At 51.3% G+C, this 23210-nt stretch overlaps 2 protein-coding genes across 4 annotated transcripts in view; both read left to right on the top strand.

The window, feature by feature from the left end:
- The window catches only part of LOC104055604 (Golgi integral membrane protein 4), a 33851-nt gene extending 15131 nt beyond the window's left edge, over positions 1-18720 (top strand). Inside the window, exons 7-14 of one of the 3 annotated variants that reach the window (XM_054085795.1) lie at positions 2867-3022; positions 3144-3422; positions 4116-4273; positions 7234-7442; positions 9106-9173; positions 9470-9634; positions 10688-10759; positions 11890-18720. In XM_054085795.1, the coding sequence (XP_053941770.1) occupies positions 2867-3022; positions 3144-3422; positions 4116-4273; positions 7234-7442; positions 9106-9173; positions 9470-9634; positions 10688-10759; positions 11890-12000 (1218 nt within the window). In that variant the 3' untranslated portion in view covers positions 12001-18720. Of the gene's footprint in view, positions 1-2866; positions 3023-3143; positions 3423-4115; positions 4274-7233; positions 7443-9105; positions 9174-9469; positions 9635-10687; positions 10773-10963; positions 11802-11889 lie in introns of those variants that run through there. The other 2 variants (XM_054085796.1, XM_054085794.1) reach the window with 2 other exon arrangements.
- A 1868-nt stretch (positions 18721-20588) lies between these two features.
- On the top strand, positions 20589-21671 carry FNDC10 (fibronectin type III domain containing 10). The gene has a single exon (XM_054085955.1). The coding sequence runs from the start codon at positions 20732-20734 to the stop codon at positions 21371-21373; it is 642 nt and encodes a 213-aa protein (XP_053941930.1). The 5' UTR covers positions 20589-20731; the 3' UTR covers positions 21374-21671.
- The last annotated feature ends 1539 nt before the right edge of the window (positions 21672-23210 follow it).

Below are 23210 nucleotides of genomic sequence, written 5' to 3'. Positions count from 1 at the left end.
AAAAAAATTCTTCACAGTAAGAGTCATTGGGCACTGGAACAGCTGCCCAGGGAGGGGGTCGAGTCGCCTTCCCTGGAGGTGTTTAAGGAACGGGTGGATGAAGTGCTGAGGGACATGGTTTAGGGAGTGTTAGGAATGGTTGGACTCGATGGTCCAATGGGTCCTTTCCAACCTGGTGATTCTGTGATTCTGTGAAGTGTTGGAGCGATGCTTTTGGAGGCCAGGGCAGACTTGCAAGTGGTGTTGCCGTAAGACTAGAAAGACGGAAAGGCATTTTCTGCAGGGGAAAAAGCAAAATGTTGTTGATACGTTGTTATGCTGATGCTATGGAAATAGGAGGCCAGGCTGAGAGATTGGCCCTCTTTAGCCTGGAGAAGAGAAGGCTCTGGGGACACCTTAGAGCAGCTTCCAGGGCTGAGAGGGACTCCGGGAAAGCTGGGGAGGGGCTCTGGATCAGGGAGTGCAGGGAGAGGATGAGGGGAACGGTTTGAAGCTGAAAGAGGGGAGATTGAGATGAGATACAAGGAAGACACGTGTGAACGTGGCACTTCAGGACATGGTTTGGTGGGCATGGAGGTGTTGGACTGGATGAGCTTAGAGGTCTTTTCCAACCTGAACGATTCCATGATTTTGTGAGTAGCTGTACTGCATTAGAGGAAGCAGTCAGCAGTTCAGTGGTGTGAACCAGCAGATACTCTGAACGGCATTTAGAGAATACTTGGCTGGAGATGGCTGAGACTACAAAATGAAGTGCTCGCAGACGTGGTGGCGGCTTTTGTGCTGCCAGTCTTGCCTCTTCGGTGCCCAATGGGAAAAGCAGTTTGCGAGAAACAACTCACTGGCATTTCTTGCCAAAATTAATAATGAGCCAGAGTGAAAGGATTTGCCCTGGGTGCGGGAGAAGCGGCTCAGCTCCCTGCTCCGAGTACCAGACAGTCCCGGAACCGACTTGTGCTCCAGCCATCTGGCTGCTGCTATTCCTGGCTCTCGCTGAAGTGGCAGCGGTTGGTCCCAATGAGATCAGAAAATACTTTAGATCTTTCTGACAACGAGCCTAATGTTAAAAGTTTTCAGTTCAGTTTTCTGGTCAATCCTTTGTGGTGTCTGATCGGTGCTCTGTATCATAAAAATGAACGGAATGGTGTTTGCCCTCCGCATGGGGAGATGCCGTACGGCAGAGCAAAGACTCCCAGCTCCTTTATCAACACTGCAGTTCCTCGCGGTGTTGATTTGCCCACAGTATCCCGTTGTTGATCTGGAAGGTGGGTGTTTAGAGGAGTAATTTAAATTCAAGATGTGTTCGTTTTCCAAGGGTTCTAACGTGTTTGACCAGCCCAGCCTGCAGCAGCTGTCATGGAAGTTGGTCTGCCAGGTAAAATGAGGCACAAATGTGGGCACAGCTTGCTGTGACGGGGTGCAAACAGCCCGCCTGTGCATTGAGGCTCCTTTCCCTCTGGGCTGAGCACCTTGACAGGCTTCGCAGGAGTACAAATTTTTATAGAATCGTAGAATAGGTTGGGTTGGAAGGGACCTTAAAGCCCATCCAGTCCCACCCCTGCCATGGGCAGGGACACCTCCCGCTGGATCAGGGGCTCCAAACCCCATCCAACCTGGCCTGGAACCCCTCCAGGGATGGGGCAGCCACAGCTTCTCTGGACAACCTGTTCCAGGGCCTCCCCACTCTCATGGGGAAGAAATTCCTCCTTATGTCAGGTCTAAATCTGCCCCTCTCCAGTTTATACCCATTCCCGCTTGCCCTGTCACTCCAAGCCTTTATGAACAGCCCCTCTCCAGCTTTCTTGTAGCCCCTTCAGGTACTGGAAGGTCACTATAAGGTCTCCTCAGAGCCTTCTCTTCTCCAGGCTGAACAACCCCAACCCTCTCAGCCTGTTTTGCTTCCATCTGGCTTGTTCTGACTGGAAGCAGTCTCCGACGAGTTAGGACTATATCCCACGATCGGTTCTTGGCTTCCTTTTCCTTTCCTCATTCCTTTATTGTTAACTTTGCTAAGCGTTTTTTTTTTTAGGTTTTGGTTTGTTTTCTTAACATTAATTTTAAGGTCAAATTTCAGGCGGAAGAACTGAAATCAACGGAGCCTGCTCGGGAATTAATTTCCTGCTAAACTTTCCTTGCTGCTTGCGAGCTTTCCTGCTCTGCCCCGTCCCTAATTCGATCCCTTTCCAGGTACCCTGGCAAGATATGAAAAGCTCTCGCCCTTCGCTTTGCTATAAATAACTGGGGTGGGAGTGGGGAGCTTTTCCTGAGTAGCTTTTCCAAGCCCTGCTTCTCAGGCTCGGAGATGGAAGCAATGAGCTGCTGTAGAGAGGAAAGCGTTGCATTTGCTTAACAGTCCAGGAGAATCGATTTTCGTTTGTCTTGCAAAGTAAATTGAATTGTCAAGTAGGATTATGGCAATTATTGTTTGCCCTGCTGAGATGAGCGCTTCCACGGAGAACCGCCGCCGTGGGAAGAAGGAAAGCTGACCTGAAGGTACAGGAATGTGAGGCTCAGGAGGGGATGGAGCACCCAAGGAGACCCAGGGCTCCGTTCTTGTGCAAAGGCAGGAGTTGTGTCAATGCCTCAGGCACCAAATTGGGCAAAGAATCGGTGTTACGGGTCAGCACTTCAAAGCTAAACATGTGCAATAAAATAAGATGCAAGACTGGCAGAGGGGGAATACTGAATATCCATGAAATCTGTAGGGAAAGCTGGCCGTGTCATTAATATTCCTATATATAAAAATAGGTATCTTCTTTAGTAGTGTATCTGCTGAACAGTTGTCCATAAAAGAGTGGCTCTTCTCAACAAGGAGTTGTTCAACCCTCTTATCACGAGAGGTTTCTCTGTTCCCTTCTCATCCCCTCAGGCCCAGATGGAAGAGTTCAGGCAGCTCAAGGAAGCTCTGCAGAAGATGCCGAGTTTCAAAGGAGGAGGAGCGGGGAAGGGGCAGCAGCAGTTTCAGGTGCTGAAGGAGCAGCCCGTGGTGCCAGCCAACAGCCAGCTGCAGCTCGGGAGGCAGAAGGTGCGGTGCTCCCTGGAAACCCCCGGGAGGGGAGTTCTGCGGGTTTTAAGCTCAGAGCTTTTGTCTGGAGGGAACTGAGCTCATCCCTTTAGAGTTTGCTCTTGTCCTTTCTTCCTTGCAGGCTTTTCCAGTCCATCAGGAGAGTCACCCTCTGGGGAACCCAGTGGCATCCCAAGTCTCTGGGGTTCAGAGGCAGGCGGACGGCCCTCTGCTGCAGGGCCACAACGTGTACGGTAACGATGCTCAGAGGCCACAGGCTGACGTGCTCTTCACCCATCCAGCCCCGCTGCAAGATGCCAATTTGCTGCCCGAGGCTATGCCAGCCTGGCCCGCCAGACACGGGGATGGCCACGTGATCCGATTCACCCGGACCATGAACAGTCTGCCAAATGGGAACCCAGTAAGTTCTGCTCACCTGCTGCTTGGTTTGTGTAACCCTTGCATTCGGAGCTCGAAACTGAGTCGTGGCTGCCCCATCCCTGGAGGGGTTCAAGGTCAGGTTGGAAGGGACCTTAAAGCCCCTCCAGTTCCAACCCCCTGCCATGGGATTGTCCCTGGATCAGGTTGCTCAAAGCCCCATCCAACCTGGCCTGGAACACCACCAGGGATGGAGTGGCCACGACTCAATTTTGAGCTCGGAGGTGTTTGTGGTTTAGGGCTGGGATGAACAGGCTAGAGGGTTCTTGTTCTGGATCCTGCTGGATCTGCCAAGAATCCTGCAGCCAGCTCCCCTGCCTCCGGGGCTGATTGAGAGTGAGCCTATGGAAAGCAGATTTCTAAAAACACGACAATAATTGCAGTGTGGTTTTACTGTCATTACAGTAACTATGATAATGGCAGCGTGTGGGATTTTTAGAGGTAGCTTTGTTTTTCCTCTTCTCCTCACGTACCCAAGATAAGCTTGGGTCATGTAGGATCCAAATGATTCCCTCTCAGCTGTGTGGAAGGAGAAGGACCTCTTCTGGAGCACTTCTGAGTCTGTTGTTCTTTGAGAGAGGGTTTTTCTGGCCCAAATGCAAAGGAGACCTGCAGGTAGCTGATCAGATTAGGAGGTTGCGTAGATCCTGACCGTACGCGCATGTCTTCTCTGCAGGATCTAAAGATGGTGATGCGCATTCAGGTGAAAAGCAACGAGGAGAGCCAGGCTCCTGGATTGCCGCTCTCTGATCCGAAACAACCCTCTGCGGCAGAAAAACCTCCGATGCCAGGCGACCACCACCCGACAGGGAGCAAAGAGGTGCAAATGCAAAGGTTGGTGAAACAAAACTCCCTTCTGCTCTCAGCGTTCAGGCTCAAAGGTACCAAACGGGCTCATCCCTGGTCTCTCTGTTCTTGTTTATTGTGGTTTCTACTTGAGAGACAGCTGAAGGAGGTGGTGTTGGATTCACTGTCTTCTCGTTCTTGTAACTGAACGTTGCTGCCAGGCCTCTGTCTCAGCCGAAGGACAGTCGCGTTGCCGGCGATGTGTGAGTGAGTGCACAGCCTGCTGTGGGTGCTGTGAAAAACAAGAGGCTCCGATGTTATTGGTGATGCTCCGTAGGCTGCCTTTGTGTTCCGACTGCTCGGTGAAGTGTTTGGGTGGGGAAGAGAGAGGAAGAGGAGCTACTGCTGAATGAGAGAAGGTCAACATGGATTTCCTGCTCACTAGAGGATGGGAGTCTGTGACTTGAAGAACTCTCCTCCCTTTCAGTGACGGTGACATAAATATCCTGTTTTGTTTAGCAAACTGAAGAAATTCCGCATGACAGAAGTGACCCATCTGCAGCAACAAGGGTGGTTAAAAATTCCTTCACTTTCTATAAATAAGAGGCATTAAGTTGTATACGAGAGCTGTAACTTGCTCATTTCTTCCACTAATTAATCAGTAATCTGCCAAGCTCTGCAGGAAAAAACAGACCTTGGAGATATGGAAGCTCCTCTCTCCAAGGTTGTGTGGTAATCTGGGAGCAACAGGCAATCATAGAACGGTTTGGGTTGGAAGGGACCTCAGAGCCCATCCACTCCCACCCCGTTCCATGGGCAGGGACACCTCCCACTGGCTCAGGGGCTCCGAGCCCCATCCAACCTGGCCTGGAACCCCTCCAGGGATGGGGCAGCCACCACTGCTCTGGGCACCCTGGGCCAGGGCCTCCCCACCCTCACATGGAGTCATTTCTTCCTAAGATCTCATCTCAATCTCCCCTCTTTCAGCTTCCAATCATTCCCCCTTGTCCCATCACTGGGACTATTTGGGACTGTTGTTTGTATTGGGCATCCGCAGCACAATGCGTTCTTCAGCGCCGTTCCTGGGGTGAGTGGGAGAGGAGAGCCCTGGCGAGGGGGATCCCCGGCAGAGGTTCTGAGAACGGTGTGACCCTCCCATTCCACGCGGGGAACAGAACGGCTGATTCCACAGTGCATTGCATGTGTTGCTGGAGTACCCGGAGTCAGCCAGGGACCAGGATCCACTTGTACTGGATGCTGTACAAGCACAGGAGAAGCATCACTGTCTCAGCAGCCCTTGCAGGAGAACGGTCTGTTTTGCAGAAGGAGGAAAATGTCTTTCTGAGGCCAAAATTCATCAAAGTCTGGCCATAATCCCAAAAAATTACTCTAAAAATAGTACTTCCTCACTTAATTTTATCCCCACGAATGCCTAGGTCACGCCTGCCCAGTTTGCTGGAGGAAACAAGATTTCATTTCTATTTCACTTGTGGATTTCATTCTCCGTTCAGCCTGATCCTACCCATTTTCCTGTGCCGTTTCTCTTCGTGCCCTTCCCCTGTACTCTTCCCGGGTCAGAGATGGTGCTTTGTGCAGTCCTTTGGAGGGCAGTGTCCCCCGGGGCCAGGTCCCACCTGCACGGACACGAAGAGGACAGCACAGGGGATGTTCTGCCTTCTTCCAGGGAGGGACTCGTGTGGGTGTAGCTGAAGGTGAGGGTTGAAGTTGTGATGACAGCGTGGCCTTTCCTGTGGAGCCTGGCGAGGACGTTGTCGCTACTCCGTGAAACAGAAAAAGCAAATATTGGGTTTGTTGGGCAAATACTTTCTGCAAGGACAGAGATCACGGTATGGTTGGGGTGCGTTTCTTTTCCTGGATCTATCATCAAGAAATTCCTGAGCAGCTGGAGGTTGGGATTTATGCTGTGTGAGATTTGCGATAAGGAGCGCGTAAACCAACTTCTTCTGGAAGGCGTCGATGCCAAGAACAATCTCAAACCCCAGTGGAGGACAAAGGAGGCCATGCATCCAGTGCCAGGAACTCTAGCATCGGGTGGCTGAGACCAGCGGGTTCCAGCTGAGCTCTTGATGGGCCAATTTGCATTTTGATGGGTTTATAATGGGGAAATGTGAGCTGAGGGCTGGGTTATGATTTTTTTTTGATGAAAGTTCTGTGTGGTGGCTGTACGCCGGCTTTAAAGGGCTGCTGAAACTGAGGCCACTTGTCCTTTCTCAGCAGTTAAAAGCTTAAATGTCTTAAGTGGACTTTTAAATCTCAGCTGGCTCACGTAGCAGGGTACAAGAAAGCAGGAGGGACTGCGCAGTAACCCTGCTGGAAACGGGTGGTAACTTACTCCGGTTGGAAGTTTTGGTGGCGGTCACTTTGGAGCGTCTCTATTATTGGGATTTCATCTCTTGCTTTACCCTTCTTTGTTTCTGAAGGTGTCCCCGAGTGAAGATATTCGGGAAGAAAACATTCTTTATGAGACAGCCCTACCTTCTGGGCTGCTCAGGAGTTCACTCAAACTGATAGGGACATATTCTGCTTCTTCTGTGACCTCCGATTCATTTCTGTGCAGTGGAATGAGGCCCTGGCTCAGGTTGCCCAGAGCAGTGGTGGCTGTCCCATCCCTGGAGGGGTTCCAGGCCAGGTTGGATGGAGCCTCTGAGCCAGTGGGAGGTGTCTTTTTGTTGTGAATTGGAATTTATTGCCATGCGGTTGTGTTATTGTGTCGCGTGAATAATATTAAAGCAGTGATATAATAAATTGTGTTTATGAAGCATAACTTATATTGTACTTAAGTGGCATATTAAATGTTCTGTTTCAAGCAGAGATCATGGTGACGGATGCAATCTATTAGTTTTGCCATGAAGTTAAATTAAGACAGACTTTTGCATGTCTTGGAGGCTCTTTTTTTTCCTCTGCTTGCCATTATCGAGTGGCGTTGTGAAATCTCTTGCGGTTACTGAGGATGGGGTGCTCTGCTCTGTTTCATCCCCTTGCTGCAGCTGGAAAGACATCGTTCACAAAGTGAATGCCCAGATGGATGAAGAACAAGCTCACGGTCACCCAAAGAGCCTCCGTTTTGATCCCAAGCCTGGGCAGGAGGTGCAGAAAGGCAGCCCACGGCCACTCTGGCAGACGAGAGGGGAAGAGCAGCAAATCGCTGGTCAGGAGGGCACGAAGGAAAGGACAGATGATGAGGAGCTCGAAATGGGTATGGTTTTCCTTGACTTTGTGTGAAGCGCATCATCACATCGTGAAACCAGCTCATGGAGAATCCATTTAGATTGTGTGTATGAGGGAAGAATCTTTTCTTTGCCTCATTTTCCAGATGAGGTTTATCAGTTGGCCACTGATGGGAGTCAGGTGTGAGGGGCAAAATGAGGAAACAATTAAATTACCGTTTGTGTTGCGTGAAACAACAGAAAAACAGCTGTAAAAGGATGAAACCTTTCAGGGAGTCGCAGTGGGCGGGCAGGGGGCTGGCAGGGGGCTGGCAGCGGTTCCTCGGCTCTGCTAACAAAGGGAAGGTGGACTTAATTGCAGCTGCACATCTGTGAGCGTAAGAGGGAAGCCACAAACCTCTTTTGCCAATAAAGAAGACATCAAAAAATGGATTAGAGAAAGCCAGGCAGGCCGTGGAGAACTCAAATGGGCTTTTGAGCAGAGGTGTGTGGTCTGAGAGTCTGTGCAGAGGTTCGAGGGGCCGGGATGAACGCTGCAAACTGATCTCTTCCCTGCAAATAGGCTCTGCCGTGCATTTCTCTCCCATGCATGGAAATAACCTTTAAGATCTGGAAGTTACCTGGTTCCCTTTGTCAAAAAAGAGCCACTGACGTGTGGATGTGACTAATGCTGATGCTGGATGTTGCTGGACTGAGGCAGAATGATTAAGTAGGTGGCTTTTCGTGTAGATAATTTTTTGCTGCGGATTTGAATGCTGCGGATTTTGCTGCGGATTTGAAAGGGAAGCCGGGAGCTGAGGCTCCTGGGAGGATCTCGCTTGAAACGCTGCCTTTTGCATCCTATTAAATAGTATAAAGATGGTCTCAGATTGGTTTCTTGACAGTAAATTTTGGCCCTAGATTTGGAACAGAGGAAGGATGTCACGGAGCAGAGGCGAAGGTCGGTGGTTCTATAACTGAATCTTGGATGAAAAGGCTGCAGTTGCCCGAGATGGGCGATTTCCTCGCAGGCTGTTGGTTCAGTTCGCTCTGCGCGGGTGAAATCCTCCCTTCCAGAAGAGCAGCAGCTGGGTCACAGCTCCTGTGCGTGCAGATCCCCCTTCAGAGAGGAGGTTTGGTATTCCTGTGCTGTCCCACAGCTGTGCTCGGCTGCTCCTTCAGGTTTTGCTGACCCCATTTTCAGCAGGTCCCCTTAGAGGATCTCAGCTAATTGGTTCACATCAAAGCAATTTCTACTCTGAAAAGTCTTCGTGGCAGGTATATAAGGGAGCGTCGGGACCAATAGCCCTGACCTCCATGACCTGTTTGGGATTAGGAACCGAAGCACTGACTCTGCTGTGCTGCTGAGGGGTTGGGAACGCTGCTGTCCCTCAGGCTCCTTTCATGCTTTGGGTTGGAGCGCTCGGCCCCTGGTGAGGAGGTGGTGAGTGCCGGAGCTGGGACACGTCAGAGCCGTACGCAATTCAGGAGTGTTTCCAAAGGGTTGTTTCTCTCTTTAGTCTCTTGCAATCGGCGTCAAAGAATCATTCCTATGGAAACATCCACCGAGTATTGCCCGCTCCAGCCTGCAGGCAGAGACAAATCCCTTCTTGGCGTAGAGTTAATGCAGTTAATGCTCGCCAGCAGTGGGATCTCAGCTGGTGACACCGGCTGTTGTGAGAGCACACTGGTAACCGTCCCTTTCCCTTGCAGATGCAGGAGTGATTGAGAGAGAGGAGAACTTGCCTTCTCAGAAAGACTCTGTGGTCCAGGAACCAATGGTGAGCGATGCTGTTATCTGGATGCAGCCCTGGCTTTGAATAAGAATCCAAGTGTCCCATTTATGTTGGTGCTTTGGCGGAATTTTCTATAATGTGCAGCCCAAAACGCTGCTTCTGGAGGGATTCGGGGGAATAATGACCAAGGGGGTTGTTTTTAGAACTGCTATCATGCTTGAAGAGAGGTGGGAGTAAAGTGCTACAGCACATCCTGCTTACTGGTGAAGGCGGACTGACCACGGCTCTGTCTCCTAAGGGGATATCCTGCCTGGTATTCACAAGAGGCTTCTCTTGTCCAGATGCCAGATGATGCTGCAGATCCTGCCCAGGATCCCAATAACCAAGGTGAGGATGAGTTTGAGGAAGCTGAGCTGGAGAGACCTGACTTTGAAGAGAAGGTGGGAGGTTTGGAGAAGTTCAAGGAGCCCAGCGCGAAAGAAGAGTCCAAGGAGAAGCCCCTGAAGGTGACTGACGGGAGGGCAACCAGCTGGGGCCAGGGAGAGGTCCCCAGCTGAGAATGGGGGAGGCAGAGGGTTTAAGGACTCAAAGGAGAACATCGTGTTGCTGGATGGATCCCTAGTGCCGCTGCAGGGATATGGCAGGCAGGAGAAACCGCTTTGGTCAAAACCAGAGCTTGTTCTGGCCCCATCCTTCCTGCTCGTTGAAGGCAGCCCGAGCGTTTGCAGCACCTGCATGTCTGGAGGGACATCGGATGGGCGATGGCTCACCCCACAGCTGCCGCTGCAGAGGTGCTGCATCGTTCAAGCACTTGAAAGATCTTTCAAGACCAAAACCAGAGGTGATAATATGAGCCCGTGATTGGGGTCTGGTCGGCGCGGCCGTTGCTGTCCCCGGGGTGGGATATGGCGAGAGCTCTGCCTCCTCGTGTGCCGGCTCGCAGATGGAATCCATTTATTTTGCAAAGTGCTCCTTGCTGTCTGAAGCCAGACTCGGCATCAGGGAAATGTTAGCTTGTTTTGACAAGCAGCTGAGCGTTGCTTGTTTTAAAAAGGAGTGTTTTATCTGTCAGGCTTTAAAATCAAGATTAATAGTGAGCTTTGAAAAAAAAAGAAGAAATCCAAGCCAATGAAATCAAACAACAAAGAGATGCTGGCACCCAACAGAGCGACACCTCCTTAAGATTAGTGCAAATGTGGAAAGAATTAGTGACAAAGACCTGGCTCTGCTGTACTCCCCAAAGCTCAGCCCTAAATAACTTGTAGATTCCCAGCAGTCCTGGGGCTTAAAGCAAGAGCGGCGTGTGCAAAGCCCTTCCTGCTGCACGAGAGGCCTCTCTCCCTACGGCGGAAGGCGATGGGTGGCTGTTGCCAGCACATAGGAACAAAGACTGGCTGAGAAAGTACTCGTAGAGTTTGGGTTGCCTCATTGTGTCTCTACTCTCCCCTGATCCTGGGTCCGTAGCCCGGTTTTCCAGACCCAGGGCTCTAATGCAAGAGCTGTATCCCGAGTAGGGAATGGAAGCAGGTCAACAGGGTCTGACTTTGTGTCTTTTTCAGGATGCTGGCAGACCTGCCAAGCCCAGGGATGACCCGATGGATGACTATCAAGATGATCAGGAGCAAGAAATTGTACGACACCAAGGTTCTTCTTTCACTCTCTGTTTGTTTGGTTTTTTTACCTGGGTATGTTGGTAGCCGAGAGCCGAGTACAACTCTGCTTTTAGGAAACCAGATGTGAGCGCTGACTTCATTTTTGTCTCTGCTTGTTCAGCGAGGTGGGTTTCCAGACCACAGCTGGAGCCTCCTTGCCTCCCGCTACCTTTTCTTTCTTAGGTGTTCAGAGCACCCTTTCTGCTCCATCTCCCCTCCTCATTTCTCCTGCATTGCTGCAGCAGCTGAGCTGCGAGATGCTCCCCAAACAGCAGCTGGGCTGAAATACAACCTGTGCTGGTGCAGCAAGGCAAGCTCTGTGTGTCTCTCCAAGCGTCACCCTGGGTTTATTCCTGTGGTGAGAAATTCACTGGGAGCCCCGTAGGCGTCTGCTGCTGAACGGGTCCTGCTGGATCTAGACTGTGGAATGGCTGGGGAGAGCTACACCGGTGCTTTGAGAAGGGTTGTAGGATCATTAAATGGTTTGGGTCGGAACGGACCTCAAAGCCCATCCAGTCCCACCCTCTCCCACACCTCCCACTGGATCAGGACCTCAAGCTCCATCCAACCTGGCCTGGAACCCCTCCAGGGATGGGGCAGCCCCCAAGTCATTGCCAGCGAGTCAAACAAACGTATGAGTGGCAGAAGAATGTCATGTCCTACTCCTGGGGCAAGTGTGGGAGGTCGTTTGCACACCGGATAATTGGACCTAAAAGTGCCGGTGGATGCTGTCTGCTGCACATCGCGGGTGGGATTTGTTACACCATTTTAAGCGTGGTGGGTGTAGGATACCGACTGCTGCCGGGGTGGCAGTGGCAACAGGCTGAGCTGTTAAAATTGCATTGTAATGCCAGGATATTAAATGTGCTTAAAATGAACAGGCTGATCGTGGCAACACAGGTTTCTCGCCTCTCTGTCTTAGCTAAGTGGCTTCCCAAGGAAAAGTAAAGGTGCCTGGCAGAGAAGGATTCTACCCTGTCATCCTGAGTTTCCCAGGCTGGGCTGGTGTGGTAGAACAGCTGTTCTCAGCTAGTTCTTACTGCTAGTTAGGGTCTCCTAATCCAGGTCTTGCTGATTTTTTCCCTCCTGGCTGTTCCCTCTCCACCCAGGAGGATCATGGAGGTGAGGTGGATGACAATGATGACCTGGAACTTCTTCAAGACCAGAAGGACCGCGCGGGCATGCAGGGAGCTGACAGCAAGAAGGATGACTACTACTGAAAGGTGCTGAAGGAAAATGGAATATGCTAGGAACGAGAGGATGGAACTCCTCCTGGGAACTGGCTCCTGTATTAAACGCTGCCTGGAACAAAGGCAGGAGGAGGTAACTGTCTTCTCAGGCACGGAGCAGGGTGCTTGGGATGTGTGTTATGACAGCTCTGTGCTGGGGCCGTGCCTGCCTTGCCAGTCAATAGCATGGAAGTGCTCTCAGACTGTAGGAATGATTTTATCCTGCTGCTTCGCTTAGAAGCACTTATTGATTTATTGTCTTCTTCACCCTCATGTTTTCCCTATCCCCTCCCAAGCCGGAGAGTTTTTCGTATTTTTTTAACCCCCAAGCGGCTGTGGGGGTGCCTGGACGGGTCCTGGGACTTACTCGACTGCTAATACAAAGGAATCTGTCTTTGTAAAACACTTTGCTCAGTAGTGTTTCTTTAAAGCAGCCTTTGCTCCCATCAGAGCAAGGTGGAGAGGAGTTTAGCTGGATTTTTGTCTGGAGTAATGCCAGGGTGATAGCGAACCATGAGCACCAACAGAAATGACCACGTGCCAGCCGGTGTCGGGGGGTGTGTGTGTGTATGAATGACTGGATCCTCCTCCTCGTGGTACAAAGACTCTTCCCAGTGATTTGGAGCAGAAGCCTGTAGTGTTCTCCTTTCCTTGCCTTTGAGCTGTGACTGTGCTCCTGGACCTGGAGCCTCCCCATCTAACGATGCGCGTCTCGTGTAGCTGTTGCTGCTGCACCTGCGGTCCCTGGAGGTGTGGGCTGGCCTGAGCAAAGACACATCACCGGCTGCGATAGATGAAGCACCTCATGGCACAGCTGCCAGTCCCTCCGAAGGGATGTTCTTTTTACTTTGTGTAGCGTTTTTGTGGAGGGGGGAGGGATGTCCCCAGTGGGACGTGAAGGGAGTCTGGGAAACAGCTGAACCATCCACAGCTTAAGGGTTTCAAACGCAAGCAGCAGGATGGGAGCAGACACCTATTTCTGTGATGAATCACAGAATCGTTGGGTTAGAAAAGACCTTTGAGATCATCATGTCCAACCGCAGAGTGTGTTAGCAGTGAGGTTTGAGCAGCTCCTGGTGCAGCTGCAGCGTCTCAGCTGAGCCGTCCCTACTCTGCCCTCCTCGCGTTATCAGCAGGATGTATCAGAGCATATTCCAGCCTGCCTCTGCCTCTCAGTCCCATAACCTTCTCCCTCCCTGTTCTCCTGCCATACCCTTAGCTTTCGGCACCTCCTTAGGTTGCTCAGGATTCCCAAGCAATGAAAGACTTGCGAAGGATGACATTCTGTGCACAGGACAGGGAAATAAAGTGAGGAAGAGTATTGGTTATGGTAGGTATGATTTAGAGCCTGACTAAGGCAAATCCCGCCTGTTCAGCTTCTTTCCAGTCTCCCGGCACTTGACAGGGAGCTAAAATAAATTTTGCTCCTTCTAGAAAGGTCTGCTTTTTAATCAGCAACTTGGGTACTTAGTGTGCTGTTGATTCAGGAGATTGAAAGCTTCACACAGTCTCCAAAACACATCTTGCCTGACCTCAGCTAGAAAGAGGGAATGAGTCAGCTGGAGTCCCTGGAATTTAAAGCGGAGGCAGCAGGAAGGAGACAGGGCTTCAGTATGCTGTCTCCGAGCCCGGGACCTGGTTTAGTCACACAAACAGGGCAGAGCTGTCACATCTCCTGCCTCGCGGGAGACCCCTGTGTCTGAGCTGTCTGTCTCCCACTCCCTCATCACCATTTCAGAAGTCCTGGACTCTGGGAGTTCACTCACCGAACGCAGCTCGTGGCTGAATCATGACCTGATAAGAGATCAGAGGAGAGATCTCCGTTCCCTATCTGACTTAGTTATGCTTTTTTTAATCCCTTGTTTTGGTGCATATTTTTAAGCACCTTTAGACACTTAGAAAAACAATATTTATCTCCCGATAAGCTTGGTCTTCTTCATTCAGACAGTATCGGTTTCTTTCTTTTTTCTTCCAGTGGTTCTAATGGAGCTTGAGACCAACATCATAGCACTTTGTGGTTCTTGGGTTCTGTTCTGCTTCAGCTTCGTCCCAGCACAATCAGCCGTGCGGGTCAGACTGAGGTAGACTGGAGCAGTAAATGTGGTTGTTGTTCTGCTTGTGGAAGCAACGAGAGCTCTGCTTTTCCAGATGCTTCGTTCTCTAAAGCTACAGCATCCGGGCTGTACAGCTGGCCGGTTCTGCTGGTTGGTACGGAGTCCAGTAGCATCGTGTTGGTAGGACCTCACCGGCCTGATCTGCTACGTGCTGAAATTGGGAAGGATGTATGTGTGCACCTCGTTGCAGTGGTTTTGAACTGTGTGTTCCAAAACCACGTGAGAATTCAGAGCTCCTCGCAGACAAACAGTGATGATACTAGTTTTTGGGAGGCCAGGAGAGTTCAGAGAGCTCCTGGCTACAGTCCTGCCTGCAGCCGTGCCTACACACCTTATCTCGGCTAAGGTAAAGGCAGAGCACCGGAGCCCCAGTCGCTGCAGAGCTATTCTCAGCAGCAGTCCAGCTGCAAACCCACCTCTTAAGATGAGAAGAGCTTTCTCAGGGCTGGAAAGGAGCATTTGATCTGCAGAGCATTCTCTTTATACTGCTTTTCTTCTTTTTCTCCTGGTATTCTCCCAGATTTCTGATTGGGAAACGGTCCAGCTTGTATTTAAATTAAGCTCTTTCACTGGAGAACTTCAGCAAAACCTCGATTTATAAATAGTTTCCTGGTCTTTCCATTTTGTATCCCTCCCTATAACCGCCTGCTCTTAGACGAGAGGTATCCAGGCCTCGGTGTGTGCACAGATCTGCAGAGAAGACAAAATGCTGTTCTCGGGGCTCTGTACTCATCATACCACTTGGAGTTTGTGGGAAGAATAAGCATAAGTGCATCCTTAAGTGCCAGAGGCAGAACAGCAGCCGGAGACTGTCCCAGGGAGTCGAGGAGGAGGTTTGTTAGCCAAGTGCCAGAGCTGCTTGTGTAGCCCCCTGAGGAGCTCACTGCAAAACTGCAGTGGGGTTTAAGAGACCCAAAATGACTCGAAACGGTTAATGCTGCGTGAGTGCTTCGTATTGCCAACCTTGCTGTATGATGCAATACTTCTCAGCCGCCGCTGCCTGCTATAAATAGCACGTTCAGAATAGATTAACTGGAGTTGCAGTTGTCTGTTCAGGTGCATCCTGCTCAGAAATGCCTCCAGTTCTCAGCTGGGCTGGTCGGATGTTGTTATTTCACAGGTCAGCGCAGGATCAGTGCCCACCGCGGTCTGCGGCACGAGCTTCGAGCCTGCACGGCCAGGCTGCCCCAGCGAGGGTGGGTCGGGCAGCCGACTGTCTGCTCAATTCCATCCGCTCCTCTTCCCATGCTTCTCTTAGCCTGTAGCTGTCAGAGTCTGTAAATTCAGCCCTTACTGGAGGTGAATCGAGTGCTGGAAATAGAAGCCCAGTGGGGTGAGGCTGCGTGCTGATTCAGAGAGGCTGCAGGAGCTGTCTAAATCGGAAGGCGAATTCTCTGCTTTTGCACGTCTAGGATGAGTAATCCTCCAAGTTATGACTTGGAGGGGACTGTAGCAACTGAGCCCTAAATGTAGAGCTCCCTGCTGCTTTAGCAACCATATGTCGCACGCTGCCCTCAGCCGAGAGCTAAGCATCTCTCTCTGCTCTGGGCATCGTCTGCCCTGGCTGCATCTGAGGCTAAAAATAGCAAAGGGTTGCATAAATTGTTAGCTGCGGGTGCTGAGCACCTTCTTCTCTGGGCGAGAGCGAGTTGCCCCCATTTTAACGCTAGTTCACAGTCTCCTCTAACAGGAGATGAAAGAGGAGATAATAAAAACCTAGTGGAGGAGATCGAGAAAAACAGAAAACCTGTGGTGATGGGTCTCTCTGAAGGCTTATAAAGCCATATGGCTCTAAACCGGAGAGGGGCAGCTTTCAGCTAGGCAGAAGGAGGAGTTTCTTCATGATGAGTGGGACAGGTTTGCCAGGGAAGTGGTGGCTGCCCCATCCCTGGAGGGGTTCCAGGCCAGGTTGGATGGAGTTGGAGCCCCTGAGCCAGTGGGAGGTGTCCCTGCCCATGGCAGGGGTGGGACTGGATGAAGGTCCCTTTAAGGACCTCTTTAAGGTCCCTCTTTAAGGTCCCTTCCAACCCAAACTATTCTATGATTCTAATATGATTTTTTTATATGCTGCCTGGGGGTTCACTGCTCAAAGCCATCAATAGTGTTTTGCCCAAGCAAAAGCAAACCGGCGAAGCAATGTATGCGAGAAGTCCAGGCTGAGTTTTATTGCAGACTGGGGCACAGAAGAAGGTCTCGGGGAAACAGCTGGGTTACCAAGAGAGCAAACAACGAGACAAAGCAGTCATGCAAAGCCAGTGCTGGCAGGGTGGCCGAGCCAAAGCCTGTGGTTTTGCTTCTCTTGCATAAAAAAATTGCCTTTTTCTTAGAGACGCGGTGCAAGGCCAAAGGGTGCAGAGCAGGGTAAGGTGTAGTGAACCTGTAGTGTTGTTACAAATTTCATGATGTGCTTGGTTGCTCTTTCTTTTCCTCTACCAATATGATGTAGGTTAGATTTCTGTAAACAAATATATTTCCAGGGTTCACGTGATGTCAAAGCATTTAGTGGTTTGGCCCCATCCTTAGCCAGATGATGAGAATTAATGGTGCATTCTGTGCCCTTGCAAATAAAAGCATGGATGAGGAAAGCATATGCCTATCGATTAGTTAAAGGAAATCTCTGTTTGATGAAGCCTGCTTCTCCATACTTCGCTTCTTACTTGGAAACCTGTTTAGGATTATTAGATTTATGCATTTACATGGCATGTTTTAGGGATTAAAATGTGACAATCTAGTAGTTTAATGAGATGTTTTCTCTAAGATATCTGGAATAGTTAGAGGAGACGATGCCCCAAACCCTTGCATAATGTACGTGTGAACTGCCCGCATGTCCCAAAGCAAAAATATCCTCTCATTTCTAATTCTATAGAAGACTTAAGCATGACAACTGTTTTCAAGGATGATGGTTGTTCATATTCTATATAATTAGAGTGAGACTGGCTGTTGTATAACTTAGGGATTGACTATGACTCTAAGCTGGGCTGATGGGGCATAAGCCCTGCCAGGGACTGAACATCCCTCAGTGCTCGTTCCCTCCTTGCAATGATGAATGTCTGCTCACCTCAATCCACATCTCTCTGGGATATTTTACACTTGACCACCCCCGGAGCGCCGCCTGCCAGTTTGGCTGAACTTGGAGCTATTTTAGTGTTAGACAATATCGATGCGCATGGAAAAGACGAGGTGGGAATAAAGCATCGCTGACAGGGGTTGGGGGGTGTGGTATCCTTACGTTCATGTGCCTGGAGAAAATCTGGGAATCAAAGGAGTGTGTGTTTGTCCAGATGTCTTGGTATAAAGGTGACCGTGGGTCTCCGGTACAAGGGTACCGAGAGGTCTGAGGATGCCAGGGATGGCGCAAGGATGTACTCAACAGCTTTTGTGGTGGTTTAGGTCAGTTCAGTGTTCTGTTCAACAAAACCCTTCAACAATTCCAGCCTAGAACCACAGAACCAGTTATTCTCATCACAATGTGTAAATGAAAGTCAATATGCGGGTATATGACTGCCCTGCGCACCACAGCCTCTGACGGTCAGAGGTTCAGGACTCAAACCCAAAGGGAAGAATATGATTGTCTATTCCAATTTCTGGTGATTTTGGCAGTCCTTCTGAGAAAAATGTTTGAGGGAGCTCCACAGCTTTCCATGCAGTGAAGTATCTCACGTTAGCTTGTTTTTCCCTCTTCCGCAACTTCAGATGCAAGCATGGAATTAAGTCCAGAGCTAAGTGATGTGGCACGTGCAATCAGGGGTCTTCACTGCTGTGCCAACCATTTGTCTTTCCCGTACCAAGTGCCAGACCCTTCTGTGGGATCTCTCAACAGAAGAACTCCAAGTGCATTGCAAATCATAAGCAGCATAAGCTGCATTCCTTCTCTGATCGCTGAAACAATGACAGCTCTGGAGTGCAGTCCACTCTTAAGAGCAGTTAGGAGAACTGCATAAAGTTTAAAGAGTCAAAACTTGCTTGGTTTGGCCCCGGCCATCTCCTGAACGCCCCCCATTTCTCAGGAAGGGCTGTCAGATCTTCTTTTTTTTACATCCTAGCAGGAACTTGCACAGGTAAGTTTGCCTCAGCCACCAAAAAGTGCCTTCAGGAGCACAGCACCTCCTGTTGTTCTGCGATAACCAAGTGTTTTCCGAGGAGAAGAGCCATTACTATAACTTCAGCATCCTTTTCTGTGCTAATCCTGGGTTTTTTTTTTCATTGATTCCTGTTGACACCTCTTGATATCAAAAGAGATTTCTAGCAACTTTCTATAGGCTCCTCCCTCAACATTAAATTTGGTTAAAAACTGGATGTGGAAATAACTTATAAGGCTTGCTTTTCTTAAATTATGTGTAAAGATCTCCTTAAGGAACCAAATACTTTAAAAGGACAAGTCTTTGAGACAGGAGAGTGTCCTGATGTGAGATCATTTGGTCGTGTAATGTTCGATGCACCAGAAAACAAAACTATTTAAACACGTTCCCCATTGCTGCACAATTACACTTTGTGTATATTCATGTAACACCTTCAGTGGAGTCCAAGGTGTGTAATTTGGGCTTGAAATGGGCTTCAGAATCTTATTTTTGTGATATTTTAAAATTATATGAGACAATAAACACTTTTAAAGAAAACTTTACATGGTAATGTGTAGATCTCTTTTTTCTGAATAGGTAACAGTGAAGTAAAATCTCATTTCTGGGGTTTTTAACTGTGTAACGTGGTGATTTTTCTACTTTACGAGCTAAATATAGAGAAATGCTTATATTCTGCTATAAAAACTGGAACGGGACCCTATGTAAAACCTGATCAAAACACGCACAAACGAAAAAAATAGTATTTTTGTGTGTGTGTGTAGTAAAATCTGCAACTCGGAAAAGAATCATAGCATGGTTTGGGTTGGAAGGGACCTCAAAGCCCATCCAGTTCCACCCCTGCCATGGGCAGGGACACCTCCCACTGGCTCAGGGGCTCCAAGCCCCATCCAACCTGGCCTGGAACCCCTCCAGGAATTTAACTGTTACAGAATCTTCAGCTATTGCTTAGGTTAAGTATGTAATTTTAATATTTCATTAGAGGACTTTCGTTTCCAGCTTTAGACAGGTCTGTCGGTCAGTGTAACCCTCTCAAGGTCGTTCAGAAAGCGCGATGGTGTGATGCTAGGACGGAGCAAGCACTGCTCTATCTCCTTCAGCCCTCTTCCGTGCTGGAAAAGACCCAGCTGGCTCTGGATCAGAGGGATGGGGCATGGGTTGGTCCTTCTGCAGAGAGGAAACCTTGTGTTTGTTGGAGGGCGTGAGTAAGTGGGAGATCTTTTTTCCTTTGCTCTTGCAGCCCACTGCGCGCTGAAGCCTGGCTGCTATCAGCTGGCCTGGGGGACTCCCGGCTTTCTCCCTGTCTTATGTCCAGGCTGAGTTTCTCTGAATTTCTGGTCCCAAGGGGTTAAAGCAGCCCCGGTCTGCAGTCATAACCCTTAAACACACCCCTGAAATCCCTGTTTCTCTGAGCAAGGGCTGCTCTGCTGGCTGGGAGCTCTGAAAGGCTCCACAACCCTGGCCAAAACCTCTGCTGATTGGGAGCTCCCGGTGCCGGAGGTGCCCAGGTCCCCACTGCACTTCATCCGTTGGGGTTGAAGCACTTTGGACCCTTGGTTCCATCATTCCTTGGGGATGGAGCTCCCAGGAGCCTCGGCTGGGCGAGCATCGCAAAGCCCAGAGGGAGCTGAGCAGGTCGCTACGAGGGGGATGCAGCACTCGGGGTGCCCTGTGTACCCCCATCCCTTGGGAATGGAGCTCCCGGGACACTCAGCCGGGAGCAGGAGGCTAAGTCAGTCCCTATGAGGGGAATAAAACATAAAGCCCGGGATGGGGGCCTGAGCCGGTCCCTACAGGGGGGATAAAATGCAAGGCCCAGACTGGGGGGTCTAAGCCAGTCCTTATGGGGGGATGCAACACAAAGCCCGGATTGGGGGGGTCTGAGACAGTCCTTATGGGGTGGATGCAGTGTAAAGCCCAGCATGGGGGGTTCTAAGCGGTCCTTACAGTGCGGATGCAGCGCAAAGCCCAGCCCGGGGGGGTCTAAGCGGTCTTTATGGTGGGGATGCAGCGCAAAGCCCGGCCCGGGGGGGTCTAAGCAGTCCTTACAGTGGGGATGCAGAGCAAAGCCCGGTCCAGGAGGCTCTGAGCCAGTCCTTATGGGGTGGATGCAGCGTAAAGCCCAGCATGGGGGGGTCTCAGCCGGTCCTTACAGGAGGGATGCAGTGCGAAGCCCAGCCCGGGGGGGGTCTAAGCGGTCTTTATGGTGGGGATGCAGCACAAAGCCCGGCCTGGGTGGGCTCTGAGCCGGTCCTTATGGGGTGGATGCAGCATAAAGCCCAGCATGGGGGGGGGGGGTGTGTGTCTAAGCCGGTCCTTACGGTGGGGATGCAGCGCAAAGCCCGGCCCGGGGTGGGCTCTGAGCGGGTCCCTACGGGGCTCGCCTCCCCCCGGTGCCGCTGCCGGAGCGGGCGCGCCTCGCCGCTGCCGAGGTGGCGAGAGTTAACGGCGGAGCCGCCTCTCCATTGGCGGCCGGCGGGGCGGCTGCCGAGCCCCGCTCTATAACGGGAGCAGCCCCGCATCGCGGCCGGCATGCCCAGCCTGCCTCCCCCCGCTCCGCCTCTCGTCCCGCTCCTCCTGCTCTGCCTCGCCCTGAGCCGGGCAGCGGCGGCGCCGGGGGCCGAGCAGGAGGAGCCGTGGTGCCCGTACAAGGTGCGGGGCGAAGGCGGCGGCGGCGGGCGGCTGTGTTTCCGCAGCCCGGCTCGGGGTTTCCAGTGCTCGGCTCGCTCGTGCCGCTCGCACCGCTCGGCGGGCGGCGCTTTGGTGGCGAACGTTCTGCGCAACGGGAGCGTTTTGGTGCAGTGGGGGTCGCCGCGCCCCTCGGCGGGGCTGCGGGGCTTCGCGCTCAACTGCTCGTGGGACGGCACCTACACGCGGTTCCCGTGCGAGAGCGTGGAGCTGGGAGCCTCCTGCCGGGATTTCCTGCTGCCCGAGGCCCACGGCGGGGTCCGGTACCGGCTGTGCCTGCAGCCCCGCTTCGCCCCGCGCCGCCCCGCGCCCCCCGCGCAGTGCGTGGAGTTCCGCCCGCAGCCCCCCGCCATGCGCGACATCGTGGTGGCCATGACCGCCGTGGGGGGATCCATCTGCCTCATGCTCGTCTTCATCTGTCTCCTCGTGGCGTACATCACCGAGAACCTCATGAGCCCGGCCGTGGCCGCCCCGCGCAGACCCTAAGTGCTGGCGGGCAAAGGAGCCTGGCCAACCGGGGGGCTGTCCAGGATGGCGTGACCGCGAGAAAAGCCATGGATGTCATCTATCTGGACTTCTGTAAAGCCTCGTCACATCTAACCTCCAGCATTCACCAGGAACAACTCCTGTCCAACCAACCTGGTGGCTGTCCGTGATGGCATGACCGCAGGAAAAGCCATGGATGTCATCTATCTGGACTTCTATAAAGCCTCGTCACATCTAAACTCCAGTATTCACCAGGCACAACTCCTGCCTGACCAATCTGGTGGCTTTTTGTGATGGCATGACCACAGGAAAAGCGATGGATATCATCTATCTGGACTTCCATAAGGCCTCGTCACATCTAAACTCCAGTATTCACCAGGAACAACTGCTGCCTGACCAATCTGGTGGCTTTTTGTGATGGCGTGACAGCGGGAAAAGCGATGGATGTCATTTATCTGGACTTCTGTAAAGCCTCATCACATCTAAACTCCAGTATTCACCAGGCACAACTCCTGTCCGACCAACCTGGTGGCTATCTGGGATGGCGTGACCGCGGGAAAAGCGATGGATGTCATCTATCTGGACTTCTGTAAAGCCTCGTCACATCTAACCTCCAGCATTCACCAGGCACAAGTCCTGCCTGACCAATTTGGTGGCTTTCTATGGTGGGTTGATCACATCAGTGGACATCGGAAAAGCAATGGGTGTCATCTACTTGGACTTCTGTAAAGCCTTGTCATATTTAATCTCCAGCATTCACCAGGCACAAGTTCTGCCTGACCAACCTGGTGGCTTTCTGTAATGGGAAAAACGATGACTCTCATCTATCCAGGCTTCTGTAAGCCTTGTCACACCTGAACTCCAGCATTCACCAAGCGCAAGTCAATGGCTTTCTATGATAATGTGTGACCACATCACTGGACGTGTTAAAAGCAGCGGATGTCATCTGTCCAGACTTTTGGAAAGCCTTTGTTGTGCTTAGGCTTCAGTGTTCATGGAGGCAAGGCCTGCCTGACCAACCTGGTGGCTTACTGTGATGGGGTAACCACGTCATTGGACATGGGAAGAGTGATGGATCTCATCTATCTGGACTTCTGTAAAGCTTTGTCACACCCCAACTCCAGCATTCACCAGGATGGGGTGTCATCCAGAGAGACCTGAACAGGCTGGAGAAGTGGGCCTGTGTGAACCTCATGAGGTTCAACAAGGCTAAGGGCAAGGTCCTGCACCTGGGTCGGGGCAGTGTGCTGTATCAATACATACTGGGGGACAATGTGGTTGGGACCAGCCATGAGGAGAAGGACTTGGAGTGCTTCTGGATGAGAAGCTTGACGTGAGCCAGCAACATGGACTTGGAGCCCAGAAGGACAACCGTATCCTGGACAGCATCAAAAGAAGTGTGGCCAGCAGTTCAATGGAGGAGATTCAGATTACTCCGCTCTCATGAACACCCCACCTGGAGTACCATGTCCAGTTCTGGTATCCTCAACAGAAGAGGGATATGAAACTGTTGGAATGAGTCCAGAGGAGGCCACGAAGATGACCCGAGGGCTGGAGCACCTCTGCTGTGAGGACAGGCCAAGAGAGATGGGGTTGTTCAGCCTGGGGAAGAGAAGGCTCCAGGGAGATGTTACAGAGGCCTTGCAATCTGAAGGGGGCTACAGGAAAGCTGGGGAGGGGCTTTTTACAAAGGCCTGTAGTGATAGGATGAGGGAGGAATGGCTTTAAATTGGAAGGGGAAGATTTAGATTGGACATTAGGAAGAAATTCTTCACAATAATGGTGGGGAGGCCCTGGCCCAGGGTGCCCAGAGCAGTGGTGGCTGCCCCATCCCTGG

The sequence above is a fragment of the Cuculus canorus genome, chromosome 21, assembly GCF_017976375.1.
Source record: "Cuculus canorus isolate bCucCan1 chromosome 21, bCucCan1.pri, whole genome shotgun sequence".
Taxonomy (NCBI): Eukaryota; Metazoa; Chordata; class Aves; order Cuculiformes; family Cuculidae; genus Cuculus; species Cuculus canorus.
The sequence above is the reverse complement of the archived record's forward strand: the minus strand, read 5'-3'. Positions and strand labels throughout refer to the sequence as shown.